General features: G+C 42.2%; 3 protein-coding genes across 8 annotated transcripts; 2 read left to right on the forward strand and 1 right to left on the reverse strand.

Moving 5' to 3' along the window:
• The first annotated feature begins 1,229 nt into the window (after positions 1-1,229).
• Positions 1,230-3,336, forward strand: LOC4338938 (large ribosomal subunit protein P2B). Its single transcript, XM_015785171.3, has 4 exons — positions 1,230-1,299; positions 2,068-2,173; positions 2,488-2,714; positions 3,084-3,336. Exons 2-4 carry the CDS (start codon positions 2,086-2,088, stop codon positions 3,108-3,110), a joined length of 342 nt encoding a protein of 113 aa, XP_015640657.1. The 5' UTR covers positions 1,230-1,299; positions 2,068-2,085; the 3' UTR covers positions 3,111-3,336.
• A 1,946-nt stretch (positions 3,337-5,282) lies between these two features.
• LOC4338939 (uncharacterized) lies at positions 5,283-8,215 on the forward strand. The gene is made up of 4 exons (XM_015782771.3): positions 5,283-5,516; positions 5,615-6,066; positions 6,163-6,478; positions 6,812-8,215. Exons 1-4 carry the CDS (start codon positions 5,397-5,399, stop codon positions 8,069-8,071), a joined length of 2,148 nt encoding a protein of 715 aa, XP_015638257.1. The 5' UTR covers positions 5,283-5,396; the 3' UTR covers positions 8,072-8,215.
• An 871-nt stretch (positions 8,216-9,086) lies between these two features.
• Positions 9,087-22,223, reverse strand: LOC4338940 (protein ROS1). Of its 6 annotated transcripts, XR_010741209.1 has the most exons (21): positions 21,888-22,223; positions 21,324-21,762; positions 19,072-21,225; positions 18,280-18,370; positions 17,271-18,172; positions 15,299-15,696; positions 14,899-14,978; positions 14,480-14,564; positions 14,315-14,406; positions 14,143-14,211; positions 13,890-13,926; positions 13,706-13,788; positions 12,959-12,994; positions 12,557-12,882; positions 12,373-12,409; positions 12,232-12,295; positions 12,013-12,152; positions 10,876-10,941; positions 10,657-10,771; positions 10,538-10,576; positions 9,087-9,701 (listed from the first exon to the last, which is right to left on the reverse strand). XR_010741209.1 is itself a non-coding variant. In XM_015784882.3 (20 exons), exons 2-20 carry the CDS (start codon positions 21,742-21,744, stop codon positions 9,574-9,576), a joined length of 5,436 nt encoding a protein of 1,811 aa, XP_015640368.1. In that variant the 5' UTR covers positions 21,745-21,762; positions 21,888-22,223; the 3' UTR covers positions 9,087-9,573. The 6 variants fall into 6 exon arrangements, 3 of the variants coding, with proteins under 3 accessions (XP_015640368.1, XP_066166360.1, NP_001389491.1); XR_010741210.1 differs by lacking the exon at positions 12,013-12,152; XM_015784882.3 differs by having other exon boundaries at positions 12,557-12,994; positions 19,072-21,222.
• Positions 22,224-23,703: the final 1,480 nt, after the last annotated feature.

Genomic DNA, 23,703 nt, shown 5'->3' on the forward strand with positions numbered 1-23,703 from the left:
GTTACAGTTATCTCCTGAAGATAACTATGTTTTACCTCCCCATCAAGATCATTAATAAGGTCAATCCAACAAATTGTATCCTTGTCTATTACCCACTTAATATCACGAGAGACATGATAATCCGGTCTACCGTTCTCATCAAACTCAACGTATGGACCAACTCGAACATCAACTCTGCAAGCTGCGCTAGCGTCCATCCTATGCGACAAAAACGCAGCAATAAAATCACCAAATTTCAATCACTGTAAATTGAAACAAAAACTCTACAACTCGCAACACATATCACTGCAAACAATTCCACTCATAATGCGAGGCAAAAAGGAATCAAGCTTACCCTTGAGGAACCCAAGACATGTCCAATGCCTTCAATGGAACCTCACTGCTCGTCAGCCGCAGGGACGATTTCTTCCCAGCACACTTCTTCCTTGGCGACATCTTCCTAGCTGCCGCTCGGCCGCCTACCAATATGACAGCTCCATCGGCCTCCGCCGGCGCCGCCGCCGCCGGCCCCGCCACCGCCGCCGCCGCCGTCGCTGCCGCCGCCGCCGCCGCCTAGGGTTAGGTTTGGGAATGGGGAATCGGGCTGTGGAGGGAGGGGGGATGGAAACAGCGCCGGCTGGGTCTGGTTCGACCAGACCCAGTCAGGCTTAGAGGTAGCGGCGCGCAGGGGTAGATTGGTCATTTAGAAAATTTTCTGACCTCTTTTGCCTCGGAAATTATAAAATATTGCCTCCGGTGTCTCACAGCCAATTTCACAACTTTCGTAGTGTCCGTGGGCAAAGCCAAGATTTTGCGGTATCCCACAGCCAATTACACGATTTTGGGGTGTCCTGTAGCAAATTTTGCCCTACTAAGAATGGAGGGTTAGAATTAGAAGTTGTTCTTTCAGAAGGTGGGAAAAGATTTTTGCCCTTCATCTTTGAAGCAGTAGCAGAAATTGCGCCTTGTGGGCTCTGTCTCATGGGCTAAAGCTTCTGGCCCATTCTATGGCCTGAGAAGCCATGCAGCCCATGCAGGTGGAACCCGCAGGCGCGGAGCGACCAAGTGACAGGGCCCTGCGGCTTGATGGAAACTACTAGATGCTTCCGGCCCATGGGCCGTGGGCCTCCGCTCCCGCTCCAAAGGCTGTTGATCTGGATCCAACGGTTAGGGTTGACCCTGCCTGGGAGTGCGTCCATCCCAGCCGTTCCGTCTCGCTATATATGGAAGCAGCTTTGGCACTTCCGGAAGAAACCCTACGAGCGCACGATCCTCCCCTCCGCCGCCGGCCTTGCTTCTTCCCCATTCCTGCTCTTCGAGGTACGCTTGCTCCGATCTAATCCCTTCTCCGTCTCAATTTTCGGCAGTTCGCAGAGTAATTTTGATTAGGTCTTTGTTCAATACATCTAATAAAATTGTTCGGTTTTGTTTAGTACTGCGTGTATTAACATCCTTTTGGTTGTGGACTTATTTTGTATTCTCGATGGTTTCCTGAAGATTTGCACCGTATAATATCCTAATCTGAGCCTGGTAGCTCTTTGCACTATCCGATCGGTAGACGTTTCGTTGCAACCCCAATTTCGCATAATTGAGCTCGGCAGTATGATCTTAATTCGACTTATTTCGGTTTAGTCTAATGGGGAGAGGGTAGATAGGAGTAACTATGCGAAAAAACGCATCCGCTCGCAAAATATCCCATTTTTCTCTCGTAGCGAAACCTGGTTTTTTTTTATCAAAGGTAATCAAAGGTAATAATAACAGCACGATTCTTGTTAACATTTGGGGGGGGGGGGTGGTGAACAGGTAAACTGTCATTTTTAATCCAAAGTGCACGAGGAAGTCAGTCCTGCTTGCTATTTTATGTTGCATGTCTGATCGAAATGAATGATTGCATATGTTTTATTCCCTTGTCTATTTTTCTCGCTCAAATTCCTGATAGAATTGACAAAATGGATGTGTTTATTATAGCTTTTTTGCTTTTTATATATCACAATTGCAACTTCTTTCTAGTCTGCTCTGTTCATATATTTTCATCCGTAGTTACCATATACTGAGCTGATGCTGTGGTTTATCTGTTGCTTATTTAAGGCGTTTTTTAACTTCACAATGAAGCTGATCGCTGCCTACCTGCTCGCTGTTCTGGGTGGAAACACCTCTCCATCTGCTGATGACATTAAGAACATTCTGGAATCAGGTATTTCTGTTGTGCTGCACATAAGCATACTTTCCTTGCTCTGGAAGTTCTCTCAGTCAGCATGATGATAGTTTTACTGGATGTAGCATCGACGAATCCATACTTATTTTTATTGTACAAATTCAAAACAGCTAGAACTTAGGCTGTCCCGGTGTATATTCTTATTGTTATGATTAATACTATATGGGATAGTTAGAAATATGAAAGACGTTTACATAATATGCCTACCACTGGAGAACTGATGTAAAAAGAAATGTAGTCTTGTTAACCTGTACACATATTCATGGTGACAAATTTTTTGACTTTCTTTACAGTTGGCGTTGAAGCTAATGACGAGAGGCTGGAGTTCCTGCTCTCAGAACTGGAGGGCAAGGACATAACAGAAGTGATTGCTGCTGGAAGGGAGAAGTTTGCTTCTGTGCCCTCAGGTGGTGGTGGTGGCATAGCTGTGGCAGCTCCTACAGCTGCAGGTGGCGGTGCAGCACCTGCTGAAGAGGCAAAGAAAGAGGAGAAGGTCGAAGAGAAGGAAGAGTCTGATGATGTAAGTATTATCCACCAGGCGTTGGTGCCACATGTTAATTTACTTTTGCACGCTGCTTTAGAACTAACTTAGGTGCCTATAGCAGATATTCAGTTTATTCACAAATCAGTGACCTACATAGCACTATAGTTTGTTACCATTGCCAGAAGTGCCTTCTGTGTGAAAATTGCTATTTCTGCAACTATCAGTACTTAATTAGACTGATTTCATACATTCATAAGTATTGTGGATCCTTCATTACATGCGTTAACTCTTAACATGAAAATGTAGTTTATGCCATATTATTTGTCGAGCTATTTAATTCATTTTGTTATTGTGTGCAAATTACAGCCATCTTACTGATTGTTTTTGTCGATGAACTTACTGCAGGACATGGGTTTCAGCTTGTTTGACTAAGTACCTTCGGCTGCATATTTACCCCCGTTCACCCCAGTATCTTTCTGCATTGCTTGCTTTATCACTATGTGTGCAAAAATGAGCAATGTGATGGCTCTATGTGTTTCTGCTATTTTTTGGTCGAGACTGTATATGTCTAGTATCCTAAGAAGTTTAATGTAAAATTTCAGGGAACTGGTCAAAACATGTAATGTTTGCTATCGTGAGTTAGCATTATCTACTCTCACCGCAATGTGCTCTGCTTTTTTTTGTTTTATTTGGATGACGCTAAATTGGTTCGTCATCAATTAAATAACCCTAGAATCCTGGAAAACGCTCACGATGATGAATCAGAAGCTGTTGCTCGGTGGAGGTTTGATATAACCAAACACCAGTAATCTTGTAAGTATGTCCTTGTTACATTATTATGAAGAGATGTGACGACGTCAATAATAATAATAGTAACACTAGGACTAAAATTTATTATGTTAATCACGAAAAGAAATATGCATTTTTTCATAATGTTTTCCGACAGCGTTTGTGGATATTTGTTACTCATTTCGTCATAAACAGTTGTTACTACTGTCTTCTTAGAAGAACCAGCGAAAATATGTACTGCAAACCACATATATAGTGGAAACTAGGAAACTAATGTTGGATCGTTGGATCAAGAAATGGACGTTTGAGATTCGTTCACATCACCATGAGTTAAAATTTAACTCGTAGATTCACTCATGAGTTAAAATTTTACTGGAAGTTAAATTGCAAACCATATATATAGTGGAAACTTGAAAACTACCGTTGGATTAAGAAATGGATGTTCGAAATTCGCCCACATCATTATAAGTTAAAATTTAAGTCGCAGATTCACTAATGAGTTAAAATTTTACTAGGAGTTAAATTTTAACTCACGGTGACGTGGACGAATCTCGGACGTCCATTTCTCGATCCAATGGTAGTTTTCAAGTTTCCACTACATATATGGTTTGCAACTACAAATTTTCCCGAAGAACCACACATGCGATACATAAGTTCTCGAACGACGGTTGTCCATCTCATAGTGCAATTTTGGACCCAAGGTCTTTATCGTTGCCCTCTGGTCTTGTTCCCCCTCTTAGGGCATGACCAACGCTCCAGCATGAAGCGTGGTCTCCCCTCACCCGAGAGAAATATTTCCGCCAACTCGGACGGGACCACACCCTAGCAGAGGTGCGTGACCCCCAACGAAGGTTCACGTGGATTTGTCAGAGTAGAGCGAGGAACGGGCGAGAAGCCGCGTTGGGAGAGGCCTCGTCTCGTGCCGTCACCCTGGACGTTGTGGCCAACTACCTATTGTGCCAAGGGCGAAGGTGGTGAGGGGGGAGAAGAAGATGGCGCTGCCACGGCCCGATCCGCCACCACCGTCGCTCGATCCGTCGCCGCTGTCTCGATTCGGCGCCGTGGCGTCAGTCCGCCCCTACCGCCGCTCGATCTGGTGTTGCCGCCTAGATCCACTGCCACCGTGCCGTTGCCGCCGCCTCGATCCGGCAGCACCGCGCCTTGAGCAGGAGGTGTCAATTGGCAACTACTCTAATAGTTAAGGTGTCAACTACGTCTTGGCGTCTTGGCCTCATGGGCACCTGACGTGAGATGTATAGACGGTTGAACGTAACTTACACACAACGTACCAGTACTAATAATGCATAGCAAATAAAATGATGTCCCGTACGATCTCAAGAGATGTTTAACGAGGCTACTACAGCCGTAATGGCGTTTAGCTTTCGTTTTGTGCACGGCGGGCGAGCTGACCGTGAAGTCGTAGCTATTCTCGCTTCCTCGGATCCACCGAAGAGCCGAAATGCGTCCGTACGGGGTGGAGCCTGTGTACCAGCGCACCCGTACTGCACGTTGCGGGGCTTGCAAGGCACGCGCTCATGTCGTCAGATCGGCGGCACACTACACTGCTGGAGGTGGTCAGGTGGAGGCATCGGTCGCCACGACGTGCGATTTCGTCGAGTCGTCACGGAGGAGGCGCGCGGGGCGAGCGGTAAAGCGTACGGGGGAGCAAAGCACGCACCGTCACGTACTCACGTGATCTCGTGGGGGCGGACACAACCAACGACACCGCGCACGCACCCGTCGCGGCACGGCACGGCAGACGGCAGTGGCCGGTGAGTGACACTGCGCGACAAAAAAGAAAAGAGGCGCACCGGCCGGTCTGGCACAGAATCACATACTACACCACATCGCGCTGTCGCCGCGGACCGGAGAGGCGGCCACTGTAATGCCGTGCTGAGAAGGCAGCGGAGACGGAGAGGAGGGTTCGAGATGGCGGCGGCGGCGGACGCGACGACGGCGATGACCATCGACTTCCTCCGCGCGCGCCTCCTCTCCGAGCGCTCCGTCTCCCGCGCCGCCAAGGAGCGCGCCGACCAGCTCACCAAGCGGGTGCGCGCGTGTGCTGCACCCGTCGCTACGCTAGCTAACTCTCCCTCTCGACCGCATTTTCTCTCCGGCTCACGGCGGTGTCGCTGCTGCTGCTGCAGGTGGCGGAGCTGGAGGAGCAGCTACGGGCGGTGACGGCGCAGCGCCGGAAGGCGGAGCGTGCCGCGGGGGAGGTGCTCGCCATCCTCGAGTCCCAGGGCCTCGCGCGCTTCTCCGACGCCGCGGATTCCGGTTCTGGTTCCGACGATGAGGACGGCCTCGAGTCCGCCGAGAGCGGCGGCAAGGCTCGTGGGGAAGCGGAGGATGCGCTGTCGGGGTCAGAGCTTGGAGACACTGTTAATGCGGCGGCGGCGGCGGCGGCCGGGGGGCTGTCGTGGAAGGGCCGCGCCGTGAGCCACGAGTCGCAGAGGCGGCAGCAGCAGCAACTGAAAGGCAGGCATCTCAGGCAGAGGAATAGCCATAGGAGAGGCTACTTTTACTTGCTGGCCGCGGATTCGTCGCCCAAGTACCAGCCGGGGCAATCGTGCCGGAAGGTCAAGAGGAAGGAGCTGAGGTCCATGCACTGAAAATTACCCAAATTTGCGATAATTGTTCATCCCTATCTGCGCATTGCTAATCTGACATAAATGTAGCTGTACTGCATTTTCAGGTTTCATACTGAAGGAAACGAGGGGAAGGACAATGCCATGGAAAGTACTGAGGAGGGGCAGGAGAGATCAGATTGTACTGTCTGTACTGATGAGCAGCCTGATATTGATGGTGAGGTGAGCCAAGATGGGCAGGGCTCTTGTGGCGATGGAAGAGACGGAGATAATGACGATCGATATTCTGTGGAGTATGAGAAGGATGGGGAGATGGAGAGAGTTCTTGAAAAGCAAGCAGAGTTAATTGGGCAATACGAGGCAGAAGAATATGCTCAGAGGGAGTGGGAGAAGAAATTCAACAATTGCCGAGATTCAACTGCGGTATGCACTGTCCTTCTCAATCTCACAAAATGCTGTTTCATATAGGCATAAGATCTGTTTAACAAAATAACAAAATATCATGTATTTGGTGGTTCAGGGTTATTTTAGCTTCTTAGATGGATGCCAATATGCTGATAACCATATAATTTCTTTTGTTAGAGATACTTGCTGTCGATGTTTTTATCTGTATACTTGCTGTCAATATAGTAAACCAAACAATTTTCCTTAACTTTGTTTTTCTCGAAGCTGTTGAACTTGTAGTTGACTGGATAAAAATTAAAATATCTAAAATTATTGTTATTTTGACTTGTACATTTGTGTTCTGATTTCCAGGGTGATGTTGAGCTAGGCAATAAACTAAATCAAATTGAAAAGGCTTGTGAGCAGAGGGACAGAGCTGCTCAGATCAAGGATAAAGAAGTTTCTGAAGTGGGAGGGCCAAGTGACAAAAATCTCTTTGCCGATGACAGCCCCTCTGAATGTTTGTCAACTGATTCTGTTTTCGGACTGCCCCCAAATGCACCAGAAGAAAATGCTATTAAGCATTGCAAAGTTACTGAGTGTGATCATGATTTTGGGGAAGCTACTTCAACAGTTGTTTCAGTTGATAGTGGCCCACAGGCTAGGAAGGATGAGTCGGTAAACAAAAGTTTCACTGAAATTATTGAAGGAAGTGGGAATAATATAGCGAAATCGTCCTCTTCACTACAAGGAAACTACGATAGCAGCCAAAATGCAAGGCATAATGAAGATCAGGTAGATGAAAGCTCAGACAGTGGTCCAGGCTACCATGTAAATGCTTGCTCTTATGAGCACTACATCAACACACCATCAGTCGCAAGCCGATCAAGTGACACCCCTAAAAGCAAAGTCTCTGAATGGAGCTCATCATGCTTTCACAACCACACTGATAACCAGATTGACACACAGATGCATCAACCTTCAAGTGATGGTGTGGGAGGTGTTTTGGAGGCCCTTCAACGTGCCAAGATGTCCCTTAGAGAAAAGCTGAGCAAACCAAGTCCACCTAGCCTGGAAATGTTGGCACTTCCAGCACCAGAGTATCACTACGCAACGGATGATTCGCCAGTCAGAGACACAGAGCTTTCACTTTGCATGTCAACGTTTCCTAGCCAGGAAATATTGGCGCTACCAGAACCAGCAGAGTATCGTAGCAGGATCATACCACGGGATGACGTGAAAGTGCCGGTGGGACTTGCTGGTTTGTTCCGGTTGCCAACAGACTCTTTTGCTCAAAATGAGTTGTGTTCAGCTGATGGCTATCGTTCAAGGTTCAGTTTGACAGCAACAAGTCGGGAAAACCTCTCAAATCATTTCAGGGCAAATCTGTCACTTTCACGATATGGCTCCGAGTCCTCACCGGATCCTTGTTTCAGCGCTCGTAATTCTATGTTGCTGTCGACACCAACTTTTGGTGGATGTAGCAACCCAGTGTCAGATTTCAGAGTAGGCGACGCTTATTTCCCCTCTGAAGTTCCAAGGTCTAGCAATAGAAGAGGGATGCCTTCTGGAGATCAAGGGATGCTGTTCCATTATGCTGGCGATTACAGCTCGAATAAGTGGACGTTATAGCTATGCATTCTTAGAAATCATAGTATAGTCTGAGTTATGATGCTTTTTGTAGTATCAATTCTGCCTACGGATTGACAGTGACGTATCACATCTAATATTCCAATCTATGAATAATTTGTGCTTATAAGCAGCAGTTTTATCTGATATTCTCTCTGATATGCCCTCGTGACAAGGTACTCTGATATCAGTAAAGTTCAACATGACATCATCTTCCTCGCAAATGAAGCTTTTTCATCTTCCTCATTCCTCACTGTCTGGCAACACCAAATACCAATCCATCGTGGCAGGTATTTTTCTCTGTCCCTTGCATTCATGTGCATTTATAGGTTTTTTTTGTCCTTCAGATCATGTAGTTTTAAAGGTAAAGGGATCTGTTTCATGATACAGCACCCGCTTGCTTGCTTCCTGAGCAATCTTAATTTGCTCGTGTAGCAACTCATGACAGTGTTAAGACATATTTTGTTTCACAACCGTACACGTTGTTGGTCATTATCATTGCAACACCGCGCTAATGTTGATCATTGTCATCATGGTTTTGGCCGACTGGAAAACGGCGAGTTTGTTAGCTATCATACACTAATGTTCCCTTCTGTAAAAATGGAAACCTCTCAGAACTGATGGCTGACCAGATAAATTAATCACCATCCTAGTAAGTAGTGACTAATTGAGATGCTAAAATGACCAATGCCATTCATATATCCAGACAATAGAATCTTGTAAAACAGCATGAAAAACAATTAAACAACATTATGCCATTGATCTCAAATCACTCCTTAGAGGGTGTGTTTGAGGAGGAGATCGGGGAGATTGGGAAGATACGCAAAACGAGGTAAGCCATTAGCGCATGATTAATTGAGTATTAATTATTTTAAATTTCAAAAATGGATTAATATGATTTTTTAAAGCAACTTTCCTATAGAAAATTTTTACAAAAAACGCACCGTTTAATAGTTTGGGAAACGTGCGCGCGGAAAACGAGGTGCTTTCTCACCCTATATCACACAAACGAACGAGGTGCTGAAAATCCTGTTGATATGACGGTCTGTAATAGTAGTATGTACACAGGGAAGCAGCAAATAATGAAAATCAAAGTCATATCATCAATATGAAGGTACTACCTGCTATAAGTTCTGAAAAACTAACATGTCATGAGAACAGATGGTAAGGTCTCTTGGCAAGCTAGTTGAATGGATAAAACAAATGAAAAGTGAATAAGATACACCAAAGCCACAGAAAAAAAAAACGGAATGATATTCTACGCCCATGTTAACTGATGATGATGATCCGCATCCGACCTGCCCCAGAGGTGCATATGAAATATTGGTGCTTTCTCGTGCCCAATTGGCTCCCACATCTTAAAGTTAACTGTTTCCAACTCCACTGTTTATTTCCTAGAAGAATGGCTATCGTCCTGCAGGAACTAATATGACCCATGCACAGATCGAGAACTGATGTAATCACCATCAACATTATTTTATAGAATTGATATGTCCCTGTTGAAATCAGTGTGTTTGCTCAGTTGCTGCTTTTTTAGAGGATCTTCGCAGTTTGCTTGCTGCAAGGTGGAAATGGGGGCATAGAGGCCTTGGTGCCCTAGTTTCCATGTTGAATCCTCTCACACAGACAAATCCTGCATTGCATTTTAGTGCATGTTAATGAGACACCATATAAAGTATAAGACACAGCTGAAATGAAAACCCCAACAAGAGGATATGCCCTAACTTATATCTGCATCCTGAAATGACGACTTTTTCCACCTAACTAAACCAATTTGGAAGCTATATGTATGCTAACACCCTTATTAACTCAGAAAAAAAAAGGGGGTTAGTCATGGTAGCAGTATCTTTGCCTCTTTGGCACCATATAACTTACCACATATATTATCAGGCAGTTATATTGGATGCTGGTGACTAATAACTGGAGAGACCTTTATTTATTTATTGAAGGAGGACACCTTTATCCATAGCACTAGGAATTAAAATGGACTCAGATATAGACTCTAACTGAACCAAATATTCAGGCTCCTTTTAGACCCTTAATACTACTCCCTCCGTCCCATAATACAAGGGATTTTGAGTTTTTTGATTATAATGTTTGACCACTCGTCTTATTCAAAAAATTTGTGCAAATATAAAAAACGAAAAGTTGTGCTTAAAGTATTTTGGATAATAAAGTAAGTCACAAAGAAAAAAAATATAATTCTAAATTTTTTTGAATAAGACGAATGGTCAAACAGTGCAAACAAAAGCTCAAAATCCCTTATATTATGGGACAGGGGGAGTAAGTTTTTGTGAAAAGTGTGTGGACACCTTGACACAATCACACGAATGCTATATAACTGTAGAAACATATTGTGATTATATGATGGCATCTGCATTCTGCAAATTGTTTGATCATATGAGGAAACAAGATATGTCCCAGAGGAGAATGCGCTGAAACAGCGAGTGAAAAAAATACTGTTAATACCTCTCCAGAAGCAGTGCTGTATTTCTTCAGTTGTTAGACCTAAAGAATGAAAATAACAGTTGTCGGTAAAGTTGCAGATAAGATTTCTTTGAGTCATTGTATGGGTGAATGGTGGTAACCTTTGAATATGGTTGGCACTGAAGTCCCAAAGTAAACCATACGCCTATGCAAGTTCCATAACTGCTCCCTTGGGATATTTATGGGATTGTGGCTAGAACTGTGATCAGCAAAAACCTGCAAAAACAAATCCAGAAATCGTAAAGTCAACTCTATAAAGGCCCATGGATAGCAACTCTCCACTATCCTACTCATACTTTGACAGATATAACTCAGCATACCTCATTAACTTGAAAGTAAGTGCCATTAAGTGGAAAACTACCTCTCATGGCTGTTCGGCAAGGAACCTGTTCATGTTCCAGTAACCGTCATTAGTCAAGCAATACTTGCAACTTCACAAACCAACAATGCATGATTGTATAGGAAACAGTCTGTTTTGCAATACTGAACTTTTCTGTTAGTCCAGAGACAACCCCAAAGCAGAAAACTGGACACAATTCAACCCAGAACCTGAAGTATCAAAACCATGCGCTTTTCAACCTTGTCTCAAATTTAAAGTGGCTTTGGACTATGTGTCCCTAATGTGGCAAAATGGCCCAAGGCTGAACCAGGTTTTCAATTTTAAAATTAGTAAATGACATAACAAAATTGAAAAAAAAAATCTCACTTGCACTACAAAGTATTATAATGTTGACAAATTTGGTAAAGCAAAATAAGGTAAAATTGGATTGAAAAACCGTATAGCCTAGAAGAAATCACCATTTATAGCCTAGATAAAATGGGGCAGAGTTAAATAAAGTTTAATCGGACAGTAGAAAAAAATGTTGTCTACTTTCACACACTAAATTTCGTGGGACAATAATACTTTACTTCAATCTTACCGATTTATCTGGGTTATAAATACTTCACAGCGAAGTAAGATTATTCCAGAAAATTTTAAGTCGTCTACTAATATAAAGGAGATGAAAAAAAAAATCTAAAATCTCAGACCACATCTCCTGGTTAAGAAACATCGCCCAAAGCTAATTCAGAATGACGTTGAGAAGTGATCGGCTTTGATTGTTGGTTAAATAGTGTACAGTTTAAAGGTTCAGAGAGGTTCTCTTTTAGACTTCCACAAAAGTTCATATTAAGATGTGTTGTATAGCCGGAAACCCAAAATCTATGCTATTCTTATTGTTTAAAGTGAAGACAGTGGGCTATTTCATGCAAGAAAAGAGATTACACAGACAACAGAATAGCTTTGCTTGGCACTTTGTAAGCACTAGTTTTCATTAAAAGTTATCTTCAACATTTTCTTGAATTCCTGAATTCATTCCAATGTTTGGATTATAATGAATATTTTGTTTACTAGCTGACTAATGCAGAGGTTCAGCTCTTCAATGTTGATGATTGCTACATAATGTTGGTTGATTTACCAGAACCGTGCCTCTGACGTATCTATATTGGTTTTCTCGTTCAGATACACAGTTGTGGCACATCTCATTGCTGCATAAGCCACCTTCAGTTTGAGGATTGCAGCACGGTTTTGGTGCCTCCCTTGTGTCCTTTAGTTCATCTGCACAGTAGCCACATGACTCGACGAAAACCAGCACACACACACGGACAGTTATAAATTTAAAGAAAAATGCACTTGCCTGGTGTCCATATGGCCAACAGGTAAGGACTTGGATCATCAGGCTCCCGTTGGTCGAGTGCTAGCTGTAAGATCATTTGCAATCAGAAATAATATCTTGAAGTGTTTTAAAGAAAGATGGCACAATTTCTCATGGTCTCACCTGTTGCATGAGGGGATGTGAATCTGGAAGTTCGTAACTGCGAGCAGAACCTTAAGTCAGTAATAGAAATTAAAAAATATTTTGTTCAGGATGTATAGAATTACTTAGATGGTGGGCTCTATAATAAATGTAAGTTTAAACAGGTACATGTTCAAGCTAAATAAAATATCAGTCCAACACTTACACATAGTGTTCTGTCCGAAGTCTATGCACATTCTTTAGTTTAGGTACAGGAATTGAAGCTGCTTCATTGCTGATAGCAACCAATGCTTTTGTAATATCATCAGATTGGAAATCCTTATTGCTTTCTTTTATGCAATTTTCCAAGTTTTGAGAAAAAGCTTCCATGTTAAGTTTTATTATTGGGATTTCATCAGTATCTTCATCAAAATCTTCAATATCATTCTCTAAAAGTTCTCGGCATTCTTCCTCTCTTGGACTTGCTGGCTCCTCAATTATTGGATTTGTGTTGTTAGCATGAACATCCCTTGCATGGATACTCCCCTCGAGCTGAGGCAGAGGAGTTGAATTTGGTGTGGGCATTGTGCCATTATGGAAAGCAAATTGATTGCTCAGATTCACCAACCTTTTGTCCTGAGGAGAAGGAAGTGCAAGTCTTGCACTTCATTTAAAAAAGTCAAACAAAATATAACAGAGTTAATAAGGAAAAAATAACAAATGAAGAAATATGCAAAATGAAGGCTCCCAGGTAAGGTCAACTGAAAGAGCAAGATATATCAGGCATGCGCGCGCGCACAAACAAAACAAGAAAGATAGTGGAACGAGGAAATACGTGATAACAAAATTCCCAGGTAAGATAAGTGAAAGCGGCAAATATATTTTGTTGCAGACAGAGACTACACAAAGTGCCATGGCGGTGTACTAGAACCATATATTGATTTTTCTCCTAGCATATTTTCCCTTTTATTCTTCAAAAGCACTATTTTGCGCTCTTAGTGGTCATATTATGTTAATGGAGCTAATTCGGTCTCTCCACCAACGAAAGCACATCCTTCTCGTGGTTTTTGCTGTGCACTATCAGGTGGCACAGGAGTTTTTTACCCTGGAGCATGGGTGGCGATATAGTCTACGGCTTGATAGTCACTAATTTATTTGTTTTGTGTTGAGGGTCTAGTTAGATCCTGTTTTGTGGCGGTGTGCATTTCATGCAGAGGCCGGGAGTGGCTCAGTTAGAATGTATCATCTTGGTGTATTTGACTGAGTTTTAATAAAGCTTCCTTTATCGGAAAAAAGTGACTACTGAAGCAAATAGTGTTTATTTTGTAAGTCTCCTTGCAGCCAGAAGGCTCCCATTTTCTGCTTGCCATAATACCTTGCAAAGGCACTTGCAAAATGCCTGCATTCACTCCTCATTGGACATGCATTGCAATTCGGCTTGCTTTTGGTACAGAACACCTGCATTTGTTATGATAATTTATCTTTACTCAAACAAAAGAGAACAAATGCGTCGGTAGATGCTAATGAAGAGACCAAACTCCTTAATGCTAATGAAGTACCTTTCCAAAAGTAATCATCTGATAATGTAACTCATACCTGTGAAAACCATGAAACTCTGTTAATAATTCCTTATAGTTATAAATTATGTTATTTACTCCTTATTGCCTTAATTATTCATGATTCCAAATACTGTAATTTGCATGAAAAAGAAATAACCTAGAAGTTACACAAACTAATAAGAAGGGCTTGCGTAAAAAAAAACTAATAAGAAGGGCAACTATGAGTGGGTATGGTTAATTGGTTATAACTCACAGTGTTTGTTGATCAAGTTTACACAGACGAGGCCAGAGGTACTTTTGTATAGTCTCCAAGACAGGGTATCTTTGAAGGCACAAACAAAATCAATATATTCAAATTGAAACATCATCGTATAAAATTGCAGAGAGTATTTATACAACTGTAGTAGACAATGCAACATTCTTACAGCTCCAGAAGGTGTAACTGAAGAGATTCAGGGAGGGGTTGAATTGGCACCCATCCCAATCGTACACATATACGACCAACATTAGTATCAACCTGAGTTGCAACAATGTAGTGTAAATTTCAAATTGGCTGCAGGTGAAGGAGAATTAATCCAACAGAAACTTACTGGGAATGCAAGATGATGTAATGTCAAAAGGCGGACACACTCAACACTTTTGAGCCCCAATCCACGTATACTAAGCAGATAGTCCCTGAAAATAATTCGAACACATTGTAATTGACATACTTCTCGCCTGTGAAATAAATAGGGTTCATGGAATTTTCTTTCCTAAAAAAAAATTCCTTCACTGCTTCGATCATGTGTCATACATTATACAGCCTTTTCTGTTCTGCGTGCCCATTTCATAGAACTTTGCTCATAGTATTTAATTCTAGATATTAACTGGCAAGTTCTTGGATCAGCTTGCTCCATTTAATTGGTTCACAAACTTCTTTGATACTTGATTTATCATTTCCAGAACTAGAAAAATCTCATCAGCAGGGCAATGGGATTTGTAAATATTGAATACAGGTGTAGTATCTTACTTTGCTGAGTCTGGAGGAACATCTCTTAACCACTCAAGATCAATGCTCCCATGATCGGTGACCAAACGATTCAGGAATTTCTGTGAATCATCAACTTACATGAGCAAAAACTATACTAGAGGCCATGAGATTTCCTAGTGCTACAGAATATTTTCCCTAAGGGTTAAGGAAATAAGGAATATCTGCAACTCTGTAATACAGCCTGAACAGAGAGAGACAAATGTAAAACTTTCAAGAAAAATATCAACTCTATTAAATCCTAGCAATTTTTCTAACCTAAGGTTAATACAGGCATACAACTTAATGAGAAAGGAAAAGTTTATTCCAATAAAATATCAAGTAGTGCAAACCTAGAAAATCATGAGCAGTGTTCAATTGGTAACCTATCAAGAACTAGTACCTGGATACGCTCTGCTAAGACATTATTCATTCCTCGTTCTCGAATGGCATGAGAAATTCTTTGTACATCTGCACACCTTACTGCTTCCCAATCAACAGAATCTCTTCGGTCAAAAATTCTTTCTTTCATCTGATAATTACCACAAGCCTGTCTTCGCAATTTATCCCAGTCAAAATTCTCACTGTTCTTTTTACTTGTGGTTCTTGATTTCTTTGGTTTTGATGCCTGTGCTGCTGTATCTGGCAATCCATTGAAGGAAGCAAAACCAGATTTTAAGGTTGAATCATCTGCTTTGGTTGCTGTTTCTGGTATCACTCCACCAGTGGCATACAGTGATTCATGGTCCTGAAACTCTGATGCTTCATAACAACTCCTTTTGCCACAATGTAATAATTTGACTGCATGGGCATCCAGTTTTTGTCAAGCAGCTAACATATAAATAATAAGAGACCTTTTACAGTGTTTGCGAGGTACTTAGAGGTATTGAGAAGTGAAACAATGTGAACCATTGATTGAAAGAGGGGCAAGTATGGAATAAAATTATCATAACTAATAGTAATAGAGTAATTAACTACTAAAAGATGAGCATTTTGATTGAATCGAATACCTGGGTCCAATCACCAGAATTGTTAGGTAGAAAACAAAGTAAATCTTTCGAACAATTTAATGCATCGATCGATCTGCAGTTCTGCACCAGAAAAAAAGAGATTGACGCCTCCTTTGTTCGACCCCTTGGCTTTGTTCTTGTTCTAAGGTTTGAATTGGTCCACTAGAAGGAGACAAAGGGAGAAATATCGGCACGGTTGAGGGTTCAAGATGGGCCGGCTAGGCGCAAGCGCATCGGGTTAGATCTCCTCTGCTCCTATACTATTTACACAAGGGACCACCTATACATTTGTCGATAAATTTTCTTCTAAAAATTTGACAGATGTAATTATAATACAATCGTAGTGTAATTACACTGTAACTTGTATGTAATTACACTGTAACTTGCATATAACTGTAGTGTAACTTGTATCTAAGTTTCACGTAATTTTGAATCGTTAGATCTATTACAAGATTTTGTTCTGGTGAGGAAGAAAAAAATCATAGCACACACATATGTGAAAGGATTTGTTCACACGACCTCCATTTTACCAAAATAATATGTTACGGAGATATTTTTAAAAGTTACATACAAGTTACATTATAGTTACAGTGTAATTACATGCAAGCTAAAGTGTAATTACACTACGATTGTATTGTAATTACATCTGTTAAATTTTTTGGATAAAATTTGTCGACAAATATATAGCAAAATTGTTTACGCAACTGATTCGTTATTTACATAGTTAATAAATTCCTTTGTATAAGGGACTAAAATGAGATAACCTCCTCTGTTCTTCTTTTAGCGTTTGAATAGGTGAACATGCAAGGAAACAGGGTCAAGAGAGAAGCTCTCGTATCTTGTTGGTTAACCTAACATGGCATGTTCAGATGGATGCAATCATTAGGAATATTTTATCTACAGTTTATATTTTCCATGAATAAAATGTAAAACATAAATCGACGTAACCCTTGAGTGATATTTTAATGTTCTTGGGAACAAAATATAAATCTCAAAATAACTATGCAAATAACGTAATGGATAATTAATGGGAAGAGTTTTACCATGTTCTTGGGAACAAAAATGTAAATCTAGAGAAAACCACGTAAATGAGAAATTTAATGCTAGTACCACGCAAACAACTTAACTGGTACCAACGCGGTACCGATCTGAATTTGCGGACAACTCTTTCCTTTTCTCTCTACTAGCAAATTTATCTTTTTACCCTTGGTACCTGAGTACCTATGCCAATACTCAAATACCTTTTATGTGGTACCTTTCATTATGGAGCGTTGGATCTTTACTTTTTTTGGAATGCAAACACCATAAAAGTTCTCAAATAATAAGTGTTAAATTAAGTGGTAGAGAAAAGAGATGCTTGCTGACCTGGAAGCTCTGTGCTTTCCAGTGCCGAGCTAAGATTTGTGTCAACAATCATATTTCCATTCCTCTGCGCTAGATGAGCATCAAATGGCATGAAAAGAGAACTGTTCTCCTCAATTGTGCCAATTTTAAAGTTTGATGATGCAGAACATATAGAACAGTTAGGAGAGGTAGAAGAAACATGTGTGTCGTTCCTCCCATCTAGTTGATGACAATCAATAGCTGAGAAAAATGGATACAGGCTGGAACCAGAAGGAATCCCAGGTTCATCTACAACATAATTATTTGTTGCTGCTGCTTTGATTCCATGGTACTCAGTTTCATTGGCTGTGACATCATTTCCTGTTAATGATTTTCCATCATCAAAATTGCTTCCCACCTGCTGAGAAGCTGTGTCACTAATGCTACCAACAAAATTTCTACGAGCATGATCCATCCCAGAACTCAAAGGTAATCCTGGTTGAAGAATTGACTCTGAAGTTACAACACTTTGGGATAATGATATCTCCTTCTGGAACTGTGTCGCATGTAGATTTTTCATACATGCTGTTAATTCTACTGCAGAGAAATCTGATATTGATTTTGCTTTATGATCTATTTCTGTCTCGTGGTCACAAAGACTTCCAGCTGATTCTTTGCAATGAAGAGAATAATTTTCACCTTTAGTTAACTCATTAACTGTAGTATTGTCCTTTGGTTCCATGTGGATCTTCTCACAGGCCATTGAGAACTCAAAATTTAATCCTATATCTGGTCTTGACCCATTATAAAAGAATTCAAATGTGCCTCTGTCTCCTACTGCACTCGTGCTAATGATTTCTTCATTGTCCTGACCAGCAATGCCATCATTACAATTGCCATGTGACCCTGTAGGAAAACTTGCGGCAAGGGCCATGTATGCAGAGCTGTATATTGCCAAAATAGTTGTCACGACGAGGTGCTGGTACATTCAATTCCTTATTGCAAAAGAATCAAGAATTTATTAGAAGCACTCTGATTGTGAATATCATACCTGGAAAGATGATCCGCTACATTCTGTGTGAGGAAAACTCCTACTACAGAGTCCACTACTGATCCTTTCCAAGGAGAAAAGCGCCTGTCACCTGATAAACAGGCAAATGCAAGGTTAGGTAAGAACGTTAATCCTGGATATAAAACACGGAATTTTATATCGCAAACGTTACATGGTCGCTTTTCTATTTTTTCCTGTATACTGTAATGGCCAAACGAAGATTACATTACAAAGTCTAAATGGTCGTGATCACATTGTTCAACACTGTTAATGAACATGGAAGATTTCCTTCCACCCTTTGGAGATGAAGGCCTGAACTCAGGTTTGTAAACAAGAGGTTAGCTCGTCAAATTGCAAACTGTGAAGTTTGAATGCTACCTATAAGATTATAAAAGAAAGTATATATGTTTGATTATCTAAGCACATACATACGATTATCTCAAAAGTTCCTTTGCATGCTAATTTCCCCATGTTGAGCAGTGGAGCTACTTCAGCATAAGAGATGCTTTTGTAATTCCTCCTCCACCAAGTTGTAAGATCATATACAGCGCATTTAAACAAATTCTTTAAATTAGGTGGTTTAATAATGGATCAAATAACCTGACAACATTTCAAGGAGTTCTATATGGCTGGCGGGAGCTTTGCCCTTTGTTTCTAAAGAAAATTCTATATGGCTGACAAGCACCTGAGATAGTCTACACAGTAATAGACAGGGTAAAAAGCAGGCTCACGGAAAACGAGCTCAGCATACCATGGGCTTCAAAAAAGGATTTACACCAGCACTAAAAGTACCTTGAACTAGGCGCATACGTGCTATGAATGAATTAGCACGACCTTGAAAAACTTCTCTTTCTTGTTTCCACCATCTCTCTTTATCAACATCAGTTCCATCTACAGGGTCAGCTGCTTTACCCATCAGAAGGTTCCAAACTCTCGTTGTTTCAAAATCCAAGTCAACCTTAGCTCGAGGGCGTTGCTTCTTGACTAAATGAAACTGTGTCTGATATGGAACCACCGCCCCACCAACATATGGGACTAGAGCATTCGGTAGATAATTTGTTGCTCCTAAAGAAGAAAGAGAGGGCATGGTTTGAGACAAATGCATCTCAGTTTTATGCACCTGCTCAGTGTTCAAATCAAAGTATCTAAACTTTGATGTAACTCCTTGAAGGTAATCCATATATGGTGGCGTTGATGTATTTGGTGAGCTTTCTACTGGTACTTTGCAATGAATGTCAAGGTTGATCCTCTTATCATCTGGAATCTGAGGTAAAGTTTTCTGGAAAGTTTCCTCTGATCTTTTCAATCCATTGAATCCTCCAGAAAAAACTGTTTCAGATGAAAACCTGTTTTTCTGATCTATATTTGGTTGAATGGAATTGGGAGAGTTGAGCCGTGCCTTCTGTGAACGTTTCTTGGTCATAAATTTTATGTAGGAACTCTCATACAGGGCCTCCATGCATGACCGCGGCAATCTTGTTGATTCTTGTGAAGTATTCTTCTCAAGATCCATAACAGAAAGAAAGGAATTCCTGCGGACTCGGGCCGATCGCTTCTTTTTAATACCACAAGCTTGGTAAACTGCTAGCATCTCAGCTGCAGTTCTCATGATAATGGAGCTCTGTGTGCCAGCTAGGGAGGACTCACCTCCATAATGTCGTTTTTTGTTCTTGTCCATTTTTGATACCTTAGTCATACTGCCCTTTGTGGAGTCCATTTCTGGTAACAAACTAGCCGAACAATACATCTGAAAACCATTTGTGTTAGAATAGTTCAGGTCTAGGTCCTTTTTGTGCCCTTTCGTTGTGATCAGACCACTCCTTTCTATATTATAACTTGTAGAATCAGGATCATGAGTGTGTCTCACATCATATTGTTTCCTTGCTAGTTCCTCGCTAACATGACCAGAAGCAGCCAGTGGGATTTGCTCTGAAGGTTTTGGTGCGGCTTCTGGCAAATGTATGTACTCATCTAAAATTTTGTTCAGTTTGGAGTTGATGCCAAAAAACAACCCTTCTGGTGAATTTTCCATGTGTAATTCCTGTCCATGTTCAACCTGCACGGACGATTTAGTCACTGAGCACAAAGAACTCTCAGCATTAACAGGTTTCTCCTGGTTTTGGTACCATGAATTGGTCATTGATGATTGGTCCCTCTGCACCCCGTGCTCCCCGAACTCAAATTGCAGCCTTCTTCGAACTGATGCAATGCTGCTTCTAACGGTAGTTCTGGATTCTCTAGAAATTGAATGGTCACTAAAAGGTTCTGCGCACTTCTCCAAAGAACTGGGGTTTCTATTCTTCCGCACATATTTTCTTTTGGGTTTCTGATTGAGAGGTTTTTCTTCTGATGTTGTGGCCATTTGCTTTTTGGCTGGCCTGTCCTCACGGATTACCTTGGGCCTGTGCTTTCTCCTTCGAGTCTTCAGCTTTTGTGCTGGGGCATCCTCACCCTTGAGTGCTTCAGTTCTCTCAGCATCTGCAATCTGCATCTCTATCTGAGTTATTGTTTTTTCCTTGCATGCAGATACAGCTTGTGTTGGTAAGTCTATTTTGTCACTGTGAGTGATTTGTGTCCTGGCCCTTTTAGCTTTCTGATGGTACTTGTGAATGTTATCATCAGCGGAACCCTCTGCAACTAAGCCACTTGATTCTTGAGGATTTTGACCCTGAATTTTCTCCATAGCCGATTCCAACTTACTGAGGCTGTCACAGATAACAGCTTCCGCTGATTGTTGCAGTTGGCTAGCTTCTCTTTCACTTTCAGTGTTGGAAGCTTCAGTGTATAAGCCATTTGGCTGAAGATGCATAGGTGCATACTCTGAATTGTACCCATATGAAGTGGCCGGTTCTGAATGATTCATTGCCATATCACCAGGAAAAACTTCAGATGGACCTCGAAGCGACAAGAAATCACTTTGAGGAATCGGCCCATAAGCTCCATCTGCTGAAGAATCGGAAACGGCAGTCAGTCGATCGTGACAGTAAATTCATCCATAACACCATATAACAACCTTAAAAGAAGAAACATCAAGAAATGCTCACCCTCTGAGACACCGGACAGTGCAGGAGCAGGCATAAAGCTACGAGATTGCGGCGACCGGCACCTGGATCCCCTCCCCGTCAGCCTCCTGTGGAACACCAGAATACTTATCGGCACCTGCGTGCATCCTGCAGGAAGGTTGTAGGATGGCCGTACGGGGGGCGCACCATGCTGCTCATCGGCGCTGCTCACGGAACCCGCCACCAAGGCTGTCTGTGGAAAGGAGCCCTCGTGCATGGTATTCAGCAACGCCGTCGACGACAGGGAGGACCCCGGGAACAATGTTGATGACGGGCAGCTCCGGCCTGCCACGGCCGTCCCAACACCCAAATTTGGGGTGCCCCTCCCAACTGACACGCCGGAGGTCCAGCTCTCCTGGTTCTCAGCAGGATTCCCCTGCAGGTTGAGCCCTGAGGGATCCATGGCTGCTTCTTCCACAACCTAAACGAAGAAGAGAAATTGCATACAAATCGAAATACAAACGACAAGGCAACCAATGAAAAGGGAACGAGAAAAACCTCCCCAAAACCCAGAAAATAAGAGGAAAAATATAGCCAGGCGCGAACCTAACGTGGATTGCCGGGGTTCAACTGAACCCCTAATTTTTTTTTCGATTCGAACCGAGACGGAGGCAGATGGAAGGAGGTTGGCCGCGTCGATCGATCCCCCACCAAACCTCCTCGCCGGCCGTGCGCACGCCGGCGCCAGGCCGCACAGGCCACGGAGGAGGAGGGTACGGGCGGAATCGGGAAGGGGAGGACGCCGTGCACACCGCCGCCTGCGCCTTCTCGCAGAGGCGACGCCTACCTGCAGCTCGCACTGACCATGGGAAAGGGGAAGAGAGAGTGGAGGATCAAGGATGAAGACACGGATGCGAGAAGAGAGAAATATCAGATGGAGGTAAGACGGGTTCTCGTCTTTCGCCATTTTCTAGCTGATAGAACTAGAAGATGTTACCTGCGAACCGCGCCATGCAGTCTAGGGATGAAAGCGGATCGGATATATACATCGATTGAACCGTTAAGTTTTAAAATTTTAGTGACACCAAACCAATCAAATATATTTTTTTAAAAAAAAAGACTGCTATATACCGAAATACCGTTGCAACGGTATAGCATGTCATCCGCACACCGACCGTGCTTTATCTGGACGTGCATGCTATGTAAAATACTCTACTACTCTCTCTGTCCCAAAATATATTAATTTTTGGCTATAAATCTAGAAACACAGTTGTTTAGATTCATAGCTAAAAATGCTTATATATTTTAGAAAGGATGTAGTAGAAGGAAAGCAGAGCACGTGGCTCACTCGTATACTTCCAGCCAAAAGCCAAGCAAATGAGCAGAGCAGTGGAGAGGTAGCTACGTACTGTCCTAGTGTCCTTAGTAGGCCTTGGTTATTGGTTGGCCCATGATTCCATGACTCCATATACCTACTCCATAAGTTCATTTTGTATCCCTTAACTCATATCCCTAATGTAATTGTATCCCTCAGCCACAAAACCAGGTATAATCTGTCTCCCAACTCTTAAAACCGTTACAAATCAACTTTTCGGACAGTTTTGTCCTACATGACATGTTTGACCCTGTTGACTGTTGAGTCAACTTGTGGGGCTCACTTGTCAGCCGACCGCGTGTGGAACGAGGTAACCAATAAAACTGCTCACACGGCTAGGCGGTGGTCTCGGGTCGCACCAATGAAATCAACAGCGAGGACATGCTCCTGCTAATCGGTTGGTCTGCAGCTCCATCCTCTCCACGAAGGCCGTCATCCATGCCATCTGTTTCCACAACGGCCCTGGCCCTATGCAGCCGAGGCGACCGCCGGGGGCCCATGATGGTGGAGGGGCCAACACCTAATACTAGTAGTCTAGTACCTCATCCGATGTTGAGATCAATGATTTTTATTCAGAATTAAAGGTGTGATTCTTCGATGTTCGCGCCTGAAATTCTGAAGTTCGTTATGGATGCAGATTGCTATCCAAATGTTTTAGTTGCCTATCGAAATCTATTAACTGTACCTATGACGGTAGCTTCAGCTGAAAGAAGTTTCTCAAACTTGAAGTTTTGAAGAACTATTTGAGATCAACTATGTCACAAGAAAGGTTAAATGGCTTGGCTATGTGCTCAATTGAGAAGGATATCTTGAACACTATTGATTTTAATACCGTTATTGATGATTTTGCATCAAGAAATGCCCGAAGAAGTATCTTTTCATGGGAGTAACAGATATGATGGGGTTTTGTTCTTCATTAAGTTAATAAATAATGATATTAGTTCCAAGTTATAAATATATTGTTATTTTTATTTCTTCATAATTACCAGACATGTTAAATTAAATATATGAATGTATTTGTTATCGTTTTGCAAGTAAAATTATTAT

The sequence above is a fragment of the Oryza sativa genome, chromosome 5, assembly GCF_034140825.1.
Source record: "Oryza sativa Japonica Group chromosome 5, ASM3414082v1".
NCBI lineage: Eukaryota > Viridiplantae > Streptophyta > Magnoliopsida > Poales > Poaceae > Oryza > Oryza sativa.